The 11,336-nt window shown below is 51.8% G+C and overlaps 4 protein-coding genes across 4 annotated transcripts; all 4 read left to right on the top strand.

The window, feature by feature from the left end:
• Nucleotides 1-99: 99 nt before the first annotated feature.
• On the top strand, nucleotides 100-716 carry HO133_001967 (uncharacterized protein; the record flags this gene model as incomplete). Its single annotated transcript, XM_037292895.1, has 2 exons — nucleotides 100-257; nucleotides 326-716. 2 exons carry the CDS (start codon nucleotides 100-102, stop codon nucleotides 714-716), a joined length of 549 nt encoding a protein of 182 aa, XP_037151434.1.
• Nucleotides 717-1,006: 290 nt separating this feature from the next.
• On the top strand, nucleotides 1,007-2,065 carry HO133_001966 (uncharacterized protein; the record flags this gene model as incomplete). Its single annotated transcript, XM_037292894.1, has 4 exons — nucleotides 1,007-1,027; nucleotides 1,082-1,140; nucleotides 1,191-1,277; nucleotides 1,333-2,065. The coding sequence occupies 4 exons, from the start codon at nucleotides 1,007-1,009 to the stop codon at nucleotides 2,063-2,065; spliced, it is 900 nt and encodes a 299-aa protein (XP_037151433.1).
• A 278-nt stretch (nucleotides 2,066-2,343) lies between these two features.
• HO133_001965 (uncharacterized protein) lies at nucleotides 2,344-3,720 on the top strand (the record flags this gene model as incomplete). Its single annotated transcript, XM_037292893.1, has 3 exons — nucleotides 2,344-2,777; nucleotides 2,832-3,384; nucleotides 3,445-3,720. 3 exons carry the CDS (start codon nucleotides 2,344-2,346, stop codon nucleotides 3,718-3,720), a joined length of 1,263 nt encoding a protein of 420 aa, XP_037151432.1.
• Nucleotides 3,721-9,557: 5,837 nt separating this feature from the next.
• HO133_001964 (uncharacterized protein) lies at nucleotides 9,558-10,158 on the top strand (the record flags this gene model as incomplete). The annotated part of the gene is made up of 2 exons (XM_037292892.1): nucleotides 9,558-9,650; nucleotides 9,733-10,158. 2 exons carry the CDS (start codon nucleotides 9,558-9,560, stop codon nucleotides 10,156-10,158), a joined length of 519 nt encoding a protein of 172 aa, XP_037151431.1.
• Nucleotides 10,159-11,336: the final 1,178 nt, after the last annotated feature.

Here is an 11,336-nt window from a genome sequence, read left to right as displayed (position 1 = left end):
CGACATGCTCTCATCTATGCGAAATTCGCGACAAAGGAGGCGCCAAACTACACGTTCGTCGTTCACACTTCTCCCTTGTTCCAATCATTGTCTCTTGAGATGGGATTCCTATGTGCAGCTTGGATCGTCGTCCATTTCTGTACAGTTACTCTTGCAGAACCACCTCTCAGTCCACTCACTCTATCATTACTCAACGGTCTCAACGTCAACGTCAACCTTACGGCTCCATCCAGTCTAACACAGCTCTTTTCTTCAAAGTAGGTCGTCCTTTGTTCGTCAAGACAACAAGCCAGGAAACGCCGGGCAAAGATGATGACATCAGTAGCCGCCTCCCCCAAGATCCCTTGCTCTACCCCGTCCCCAACTCTGACGAAACCGTCTGCTTCTACGGCTACGGCACCCCCCTACGCCGGAGAGACGTGCTCTATGTTTTCGTCAAAGCCACTCGCGAAGTCGCAGCGCATGGGAGCTCGAACGAACCTATACCCGACAGGATGATCCGATACGGGTCGGGTAACGCGTTTATACTGTTGCATCACAGCGGTAGAATGACGTGGAAGGTGTGGGAGATGGCGTTGCAGGGCATTGCAGATTTCGTGGAAAGGTATGAATATGTTGATATGGATTTTGATGTTGGGAAGACGGGATCGGAACGGTTTTTTGGGACGGGGGTATTGGGGATGCAGAAGAGGGAGGGGATTAATGCTAGTGATTGACCGGCCGCCGTAAAGGATGATTTTTCGAAGGTCTAGCATCTTGTTGATTTGATCAAGAGCTCCAAAAGATGTGATATGCCTGTCCTCTGTGGAGTATCGTTGTCCTGTCAGAACCACCCTTGGACCCTTTGCCACTGCCCCAGCCCAGAAAATGACGTGGGGCAACGTCCACTTCTGCAACATTCCATTCTCCCCAAAACCCACTTCTTCTGCCCCAAACTCCTCTCAACTCTTTCAAATTATACACTCCTATCTTCAAACCTACTTAACAAGCAAATCACAAACATATCATGTCGTCCACTGTCGTCCATGTACGCACTTTCCGATTGCTCTGGGAGCTCTAGGCGCTAACTTGCTGGATCTAGGTCAAGAACATTGCCCACAACACGAGCGAGAAAGAAGTGAGAGACTTCTTCAGCTTTTGGTGAGCTAAACGTCTCTATCACAAGCTTGCCACATGCTGACAGCTAGCAGCGGAAAGATCACATCCCTCTCTGTGACCCCTGCGTCCGAAGCCGAAAACAGCCCGCAGAGCGCAACAGTCACCTTCGAGAAAGAGACGTAAAGATACATGTAGAGTCAAGCCGGCTGCTTCCCCTAGCTGATCTTTCCCTAGAGCCGCAAAGACAGCGCTTCTCCTCGACAATACCCAACTCGGCAGCTCCCAAGTCCAAGTCTCAAGCGCCGCCGGCATCAGTGAGCTAGCAGGCACTAACACCGAAGATGCCTCCCGCGACGAGCACGACATTTCGCAAGAGGACAAGCCGCGCTCGCGCATCGTTGCCGAATACCTCGCCCACGGCTACGTGATCAGCGATACCGCGATCCAACGTGCCATTGCCCTCGACAACAAGCACGGTGTCTCCAATCGCTTCACCAACGCTCTTACACAATTCGACGCAAAATACAAGGCGACTGATCGCGCCAAGGGTCTTGACCAGAGCTACGGCATCACTGATAAAGCGACTGCGGGATGGAGGGGCATCAACTCATACTTCGAGAAAGCGATGGGCACGCCTACTGGTCAGAAACTGGCAAGCTTCTACACGCAGAGTGACAAGCAGGTTCGAGACATCCACGCCGAGGCACGGCGCTTGGCGGATTTGAAGAGTGGAAAGGGCGGTGGTAGTATGGAGCAGAACGAGAAGACAATGGAGCATGTTCCTGGGACTGAGAAGACGACTTGTCAGTGTGGAGGCGATACTGGCACATGCCCTTGTGCCGAGGGCAAGTGCGCGTGCAGTGGGTGTTCGAAGGCGGGGATCCATGGGGAAAAGACTGCTACCGGACCGGCTGATGTTGTAGCGGACACTTCAGGTGTGCAGCCATTGGGAGAGAAGACTATTTGAGCGGCGGAGAGCACGGATGATTCTTTTGATGACATGATGGCTGAGCAAGCGTGATACTCCATCAGCAGTAGGAAAGGATTGCCCGAGCAAGAATAGCATAGGTATCACTGAGACAGATATCCCATATATGTGCGCAAATGCAGCACTGTCATCTCGATTTGAAACAAATTTGCGCTAAACGTATTCAGCCTAGCGCCATGTAGAACTCCTTGGCTTTGCTTGCAACCTCTCAACAGTCTTCAACCGTTACCGATTGAGTCAACATTAACACCATCAGTATGACTTCTGCCGGCCGCATTAGCCTTGCAGCCCGTCTTGCATTACCTCAATCAAGTTACGTCTGCCTACACTGTCGGCTCCGAGCATCAACCGCTGTAAGAAAGACTAACTCATCAACCACCCTACCCTACGCTTCCAGCAGACACGCCAGCTGGCTCACCACTGAAAAGTTACGAAAAAAGATATGGGGCTCAGAGACACCGCCAGGTCAGGACGATCCGTACGGGAAAGAGAGTGTTTTTGATCAGAGAAGAAGGGAGAAGGAGCAAGCGAGGGAAAAGGGCAGGGAGCTTGAACCGGCACCTGAGCAGGAGGTGGAACAGCCCGAAGATGAAGATGAATATTTCGAAGCGGATACAGCTGAAGGCCTAGAGATGGTGGGTGGGCCTGGTTGGGGGACAAGGCAATGGGAGGTGGCGAACCCATTTAAAGGGTTTAGTCAACTCTACTGCAAGCATTGCAACGTTTACTAATTCCCATGATCTAGTTTCATTCGTCCCAAGAGAACAGAGGGTCGAAATGATACAATCCTCGCAGTTCATCGCGCCTTGGTGGAGACCTACGCCTTGAAAGAAGCTGGACTACCATTGGTAATGGATTACTCTTCAGCAGACCCTACGGAAGATTATGCCACACGTGTTGCGGGGGGCGCAAAATTCGAGCAGGACGCAAGCGGACGGCTGGCTTTGGTGCTTGAGAGTGAGGAGCTGCGACAGTCCATATTGGAATGCGTCACACCAAAAGATCGCTCGAGCGACAATATCGCGATGCAAGACGCAGACATCGAAGAAGAGGAAGTTACAGACGAAATTACAGATGAACTCGCAGAGGAGGAGATGGAGTCCAATGACGCCGAAGAAAGGCCGTCGCAGATTGTCAAGGGAGATGACGAAATCAATTTGGAATTGGAAGGCTCTGAACTACCAATTCCGGACGAAGAGTCCTTCGATCCTGCAAGATCAGCAGATCCTGCACCCTTCATGCCAGCGAGCGATACTTGGCGCGATGTCTCAATGGAAGATGCAGCATTGAAATTTGCAGTGAGCGGCCCGTGATCTACACTGCATGCCTGCCAACCTTGCTGATCCTTTTTTTTTCAGGTCCTCAAGAGGGTGATGCAATTGACCGGAAGGCGCATTCCAGACCCCGACATCTCAGCCATCAGCACACCAAAATCATTACTCGTCCACCTAGTGAAAAAGCCCAAACCAAAAAGGACTGCGGAAGCCCTTCGGAAGTCGAATCAAGTTGCAGAACTTCCGAACGTGCAAATCCTTAATAGAAGATATGGTTTGATCGACCGAGAAATCGAGGTGGGGAGGTGGAAGGTGATCAAAGAGGAGCTGGAGAAGAGAGGCTTGCCTGTTACTGGCTGAGCTAATGTTTGTAATGTTGTGAGCCTGAAGGACGGGGGAGCAAGAAGAAGAACAATAAGCACAACGCGGAAAGATCATAATGCAGCACGCTACTAGCACTCAGCACAACGAACACAGCAGGTATTGTCATACCTCGCTTGCTTTCCTTACTAAAGATGGGACAATGCACACCACGCGGGGCGGGATTGATGGTTGCATGTTACTCAGCCCTGATGGAATGGTTGCACGGTAAATGCTAAGTCCTTTAAGGCAAGGTCCCTCCCTTCCCGCGGGCTAATTGCGCCCTTGGCCTCAGGGATGATTTTGATTGGACTCGGATGCCAAGCAATACGGCAGTGCTACCAGGGGAGCTGTTTGAATCCACTGATGGTTCATGCATTCGAAACGTGGGTACACCATATTTCACACCATATTCACCCATATACGGAAAAGTCTTTCAATGCTTATTCTATAATTCTCCTCGCTTGGTGAAAGTCAGAATACCGATATAAAGTATTAGATTGGCGTCTAGATGCCTGTGGCTTTCTTACGCTTGCTTCTTCATGACCGCTGCACCCTTCTCCGCGTGCTGCGGTCGTCGCGCTCTATCTCTTTTCTTTGCCGCATAGCCAATTGTTTCTTTCCTTGCAACAGTATAACTTTGAGCTTTCTCTTCCTGAATCCTTCGCTTGCTTTGGGAATTGTGTTTGTATAGCTGCACAGTGCCATAGTACATCATCAACCCTTGGTGTGCTCTCTTCTTCTTTACATATCTCTGTACCACAGACACGTTGTCCTTCATCTGTTCATATCCACCAAAACTTCTTCTCTCTTACATACAAGATGAACGACCTATTCCTCATCCTCCTCTTCTGCAGTCTTGCCCACTCGTCGCGAATCACACAGCCAAAGTCCCAATCACAACAGCAATCAGCAATCTCGGGCCCATCATCATCATCATCATCATCATCATCATCAGCAACCTGCCTGCACGACCAGTCATCCGAATTCTCCGTAACAGCCTACCCAGGCAGCTCCTGCGCCGCCGACGTCCTGAACCTGATCGAGCTCCCCCCCAAAACACCCTACCCACTCTCCTGCCCCTCGACGCCACGAAACACCAAATGCTTCCCCATCACCGAGACGATCTCCACGGCACCGGACCCCGCCCACGCGCCACCCAAATGGCAAGACCTTTCCGAACAAAGCGCCCTCTCGGAATGGCAGAGGTTGGAACTACGCAGCAGGACATCACCGTCGTCGCGTCGTCGGCGCTCGCTGTCATCGTCTTCGCCGACGACCATCAGTTACAAAGCCAGGAGCGTGAGTCTAGTCTGGCCGGACGAAATGACCCACGTCGTGTTTTACGTCGACGACGGGTGCGAGTACCTGGATGGTTGGAGGCAGGGGGGGTTGGCGCATGTGGAGAGGGGGGACGGCGTGAGGGAGCAGTGTGTGATGATCGGGGAACGAGGGGGTTGGGGCAGTGTGGAGTTTATGAGGGAGGAGGAGTGGGAGAGGTGGAGCGACGGGAATGCGTGAAGGCGGGTTGAAGATGTTGACGGGTGGATGGATGGATGGGTTGATGTATATGATGGAGATGATGTACCGATGCTAAGTGCTACGATGCTCTGTAATGATAATATGATCGAGATATACATAATATATTAGTAATGGCGTTTTGATGGGGACGTCGTTCTCTGCTCGCAACGTGCACGATCCGATCAGTGTGGAGTTTGGGTCACCGCCGCGATCGTTTCCTCGCAAGCAACCAGAAACCCGCCACTACCGGCTCAGTCCAGACGCGACAATCGTGAATCCACCCCTGCCCTGGCGACCCCCCAAACCGCGCCACTCCGACCCCCACCCCCGGCATGGAATGTCCAAGACACCGAGATCAATGCAGAAAAATGAATAAACAAACAACAACAAATGTACATAGCTAGGTAGATGAGATGAGATGAAACTCAAATTCTACACGCTGTGACTCGTAAGATGTGATGAACTAGAACCAAGCCTCTGCGCCGGGTTCCTTGCAGTGTGCACGAACCTTGCAGTTGGGGACATCATTAAAACCGCCTCGCTCGCTTGCTGGGCAAAAAGTGCGCGTTGTCAGATGTGATTTATCAGTTTTGCGCCGGGTTTCCTTGCAGCATTTGCAAAAAGACTTGCGGCTGTTGATGATTGTTGGTGGGGCCAAGCGAGCGAGCGAGCGAGCCAAGTGCTTACCGATTACTATTATTATTATTATTGTTGTTGTTGTTGGTATGTAGGCAAAGCATTCGTGTTTGTCATGTTGTCGCTTGTCAAGCTAATGGGTGATGATTCCGATTCCGTGGAAACATTTGCTGTATAGTGAGTACATGGCCAGGGATGGATGCATCGCTACGGCTGTATTCTAAGCAGGGAGCGAGGGCGCAGTGGTTGTATATAGTTACGTAGCAGGATAAGTTGAATAGGGAGCCGGGATCATGGGGGGTTGGAGGTCTCATGTACTCCAGATGCAGGCGCAACATTCATCATTGTCGCACACTCGTTCAAGACATGCTTCAGCCGTGTCCGGCTCCCGTTCTGAGGCATCATCATTCTCCTCTGCCCCAGACTTTGCCTGTTCTCATCCCATCCACGCAACCGTTGAATTACGCAAATCTTTAGGAAATCCACTAGTCCCATTTGAGGTTTTGGGCACACCGCAACCGTTGAATTACGCAAATCTTTACACCGCGACTGTTGAATTACGCAAATCTTTAGAAAATCCACTAGTCCTATTCGAGGTTTTGGGCACATCGTAACCGTTGAATTACGCAAATCTTTAGGAAATTCACTAGTCCCATTTGAGGTTTTGGGCACACCGCGACCGTTGAATTACGCAAATCTTTAGGAAATCCACTAGTCCCATTCGAGGGTTTGGGCACACCGTCTGAGTCGGGACGAGGAAAAGGGTTTAGGAGTATGGCTAGGCGAAAGTGACATTCGCCGGGTGGCTCATCTCGTGCTGCAAGGGCACTGACAACATGTATCGTCTATGTTCGGCCTCGAGCAGCGGCAGTCCCAGATCGTGCTCCTCTTTTGTTTCGTAGAGACTCCAGTTGGCGAGCGCCAATGCTGCTGAGAAAGACGTGCCATCCAATGCCACAATTATCGCAGAATAAAAGAAGACCTGAACGGAGAGAACCCTTGGAAGGCAAGCAAGCCAAAACGATCACACCTGGTTATCCTGGTGTCTTAGCAAGAAATTTGCCGGCAAAAGGCCTGGGCGCCTATGGACTTGACCCTGAATCTTCTCGGTTTTCTCCAACGACATCTCATAAAGGTTCCTGCTTCTTCTTCGTTATTCCTCCATCATCGGTCGGTGACTTCTTACTGAACGCGTCTGGTGAATCTGGTGGAATTGGTTGCGTGTACGCTTGGAGTGAATTCGTGATTCAATCACCCTCGCAACCTCGAGATATCATGCCAGTCTAGGCCAGGTTGGATGACCTAGGCCGCGGATAGCGATCTCTTGGGACCGGAACGCACAAGCGAGTTCACTTCTGTCCTCCGCTGAGGTTCGAATATCGCGTTGCGTTCCCGATCGTTGTGCACTCGCAGTCAATCAGCGTAAAGGTATTCAGAGATCCTTTGCTTTGCAGTGACTGATACTTTGCCTTCGCTTTGCGTTGTTGATATCTGCTATTGCCACGCTACGCGAAGAATGCTTGCCGCAGGAAAGGCTTTTGATGGGGTTTGAATCCCAAGCTAAAGCCCGAGACCACTCACTCCATGCTCTACACCCGAAATTCAATAGGAGTTCTCTCCCTTATCCTCGTTCCTATCCTCCCGCTTCTTTCCCTCCTCATTCTCCACCTCCTGCTCCATCGTCTCTCCTCCTTTCTACTCGACCTCGGCCCCGACCCCAGAGCCATCACCGGCACCGGCAATACTTCCAGTGACAGCCTGACCAAACCTAATCAGACCTTCAAGTCAGCATGCCCTTCAAGGACTCAGATGTCAGGTAAAGTGCCAGAAATAATGACATTCGAAGCGGTACATATTCTTAAAATGTCGACGGGATCAACATCAATGAGGATTTTGTTGGCTATTACCACTCAAACTTGAAGTAATATTGATCGTGAACGACAAAATTTCTGGGCATAAGACCCTAACTCGACGTCAAGGACAACGCAGCCACCCTCTCAGACTGGAGGTCTCTCTGCAAGCTTGCCTGACAGGATAAGCGCTTACCAATCGTTCATCCACGCCTCCGGTCCCACCCCGGCAGCACGCCTAGCATCGACCCTCTCTCTATTCACGCGCTCGCACAACTGAGTGTCCCATTTGAACCCCCAACAGAACTCATTCTAGCCCCCACGAACGTCATCAGCCCCAAGGTTGTAGTCAAGCCAACGGTCCGACTGGTGAAGGATTCGGTTTTGAAGGGCGGTTGCAACGGCAGTAAGATGTGGTCCTGGGTGCCTTGTCAGCATGGGCCTTCGTGGGAAGGAGCTGCGGAGTTTTCTGTTTATACGGATGAGTATGTGTGCTTACTGCTTGCAAGGCGGGCGGCCCGCTTTTGATCTGCTCGGCGCCGCCTCGCGTTTCGCCCATCCTTCGTCGGCTTCTTCTTCCAGATCTTGTTTTGCGGAGCCGTTTTGTTGGTCGATAGCTTCGTGGAGTATGTATTCCTGGTACTTGGAGTCCAAAACAAGAGCCTTGGCGAAATGATTGGTTCAGTAGATTCATCCAATACTGTTGTTTGGTACCGTAAACATCACTTTAACGCTTGAATACGCTCGTGATCGCATCTGCGGCGGTTATTCTACTACCCGGAAAGGAGTATCTTACACCTAAGCTAAAAGCAGTGCCTTGAATTTACCGAATCAACGAAGCTACCTACGCTGCCGACTCCTTAACAGGAGTAAGGATTATTTATGTCGTTAACCATTGGAACGATCTCGCCCTCTCTCACGAGTAAAAGTACCTGACTGAACTCTAGTCCAGACCTGATTTGTACCATCTATACACTGCCTGATCACCAGCAAATGGGTGGCACTTACACGCAATGCTCGTGACCAGTAAAAACCACCCCACGAAGTCCTGCATTCGATAGCAGCTACGGCCAAGCCTCGCGTTGGCAGCGTGTATCGCTGCAGCGATGCGCACGCCCGCAAAGTCCCAAACGGGCACGACGTGGCCTACTCGTCGATCAAGTGCGGAAGCCTCTAAGTAAATGGGCGATACGGCGAGGAAAACGGCCGGTTGATCCTGCTTTTGAGGACCGCTGTAAGAGGAGAAATCCACGTCACGACAATCGAAAGCGCACATCGCAGTGGCTGTTCTTCTACGCAGGACGACAACAACAAGCTCACGTCCAAGTGCCAAAGCTCCGCCATACACAGGTTGTTATCGTCGTCGTGGCCGCACGCATCTCTCTACATATTTCACGCCAAGACTCTTGGCAGTGAAGCGGCCTAATGTTACACCGAACCATGTCGAGTGATAGTTGGCTGGCCACATGTATGGATACGGGGCTATCTGATTATGACTTTTTAGAGGATGATCATAGGACAGAGAGAAAATTCGAGGGCGTCGAATGATATCTTTTCATCAAAGAAGTCTAAGGCCTATACTTGTAAGGACGACTAGGGATACTCGCCTTGGTCTGTTGAACTAGGTCTTTGTAGATTCTTCACAGTTGGCATAGCCTTAGGCTGCATACAGAATCAAATGAAAGAAACAAGAAGGAAAAAGAAAAACCACTTCGCTTACTGATAATAATTTCATTTTCGGCGGGGCTCAAAGTATCTACAGTCCTTTCGTAAACTTATTCAACAAAAACCCTTTTCAAACCCCAAAAGCACACTCCAACCCTCCCACCCATGCCTCCACCCACCACCATCACCGGCGGCTGCCTCTGCGGCGCCATCCGCTACGAACTCAACCTCGGCGGCCCATCCGGCTGGCCCCCCAAGGTGACGCCCATCCCTCCCCGCTCTCCCACTGTGTAGGAAAAAAGGAAGTTTACGTACTGACCGAATGACAAACACAAAAAAGACCCACACATGCCAATGCACCCAATGCCGCAAACGCAGCGGCGCCCTCCTAACCGCCTGGATCGACACCGCCCCCTCCCGCCTCCTCTGGTCCTCCCCCGCCGCGCCGGGAAAAACCGCCTCGCCGGCCGACCTGCCCGCCTTCGCCGAGTACTCCGCCAGCGCGGGCCGCCACCGGGGGTTCTGCGCGACGTGCGGGTCGCCGCTGACGTGGCGGAGCGAGGGGAGCGCGGGGGAGCTGGAGGTCGCGACGGGGAGCGTGGACGGGGAGGTGTTGGGGGGGGAGGCGGGGGCGGCGCTGGGGAGGGCGAGCGCGGGGCATTATTGGTGCGGGAATCGGATCGAGGGGGTGACGGATTTGGAGGCCGGGAGGAGGTTTGAGGCGGGGGAGGGGAGTGGGGAGGTTGGTGGCGGGGGGCGGGGGTGAAGAGGGGGGGAGGGGAAGGGAGCGTGAAGGTATGATGCTGTTTTGGCTCGGAAGGTGGGCGGATCTGTGTACAGGATGTCGGACACGATGCGAGTTTACTGTACTAGTACCTGGACGAATTGGTCGGAGATCAGGTTGCTAAGTTATGCATGCATTCAGTGAGGATATTCTACTTTCTGCCAATTCTTCTTGCGGGATTTTATGTGAAATTTGCCTGCACACTGCAGAACGCAATGGACCTGGTGCCAAGAAGTATGAATATTTATTATGGCCGAATCGCACGTCTCGCTTACTTACCCTACCACTGCATCGAACGTCCCAGCGGTATCGATCATTTTGAGGCCGTCAAAGCCTATAACGCTTTATCCAAAATCCTGCTATGGCCGAAATACAACGGCCGCAACGATATGATTGGTTAAGGCTGCAACCCCAGCATCCCATCGGTTGTTCAATCATCTTCCGACTGGTCTTCGCAGATATCACGCAATAGCATTACTTCGGACCTTTTTCCATTTGCGAGTCATCACATGGCCGTTACTAAAACCTGGAATTCCCTCAATATCTCAGGGCTCGCCAAGGCGGTCGCAAGGCACGCGGATGATTAGCCCAGTGATTGTAGACCTACTTTTCGGAGTGCGCGAAATGGACAACGAAGCCATCAGACTTCCGCACGTGAGCGATAGGGAGTGGGTGCCATTGTGACAACAGAATGGATGTACTCGGTTGGGGAACTTGGAAGTTCGGAGGGATGCGGGAAGACAGCTGGGGAAGCCGTTGCCACTGGAGAGTCTTCGACCAAGTCAGGCTATGGGATGCCGTCAGCGAGGCGTATGCCTTTGAGCAACAGACCCCAACAGCAGGACTGTTGATGTTGTCTCTCATTGCGATTGGGGAACGCGCGTTGTCGTCTCGTGGTCAAAGAGACTTTGGTTCGCTTGCTCCGACCTGGTATTTGAGAGTGCCATACCGTCGTTCTCTTGCGTCGATGCAGCGGACTCATTCTCAACCAATGCATTGGAGATCCGATCATGCAATATACCTGCTTTTCTGCACTCGGAAGAACTATATGGTTGGTGTTTCTCTCCGAGCGAGTAGGAATTCATCAGCATGAACCCTGGCCAGCGGAAGATTGAAAACACACAACAGAGCAATCAAGGATACCCGCTTTTTTGTCTTAC

The sequence above is a fragment of the Letharia lupina genome, assembly GCF_014066315.1.
Source record: "Letharia lupina isolate WasteWater1 chromosome Unknown contig_13, whole genome shotgun sequence".
In the NCBI taxonomy this organism is placed as follows: Eukaryota; Fungi; Ascomycota; class Lecanoromycetes; order Lecanorales; family Parmeliaceae; genus Letharia; species Letharia lupina.
The sequence above is the reverse complement of the archived record's forward strand: the minus strand, read 5'-3'. Positions and strand labels throughout refer to the sequence as shown.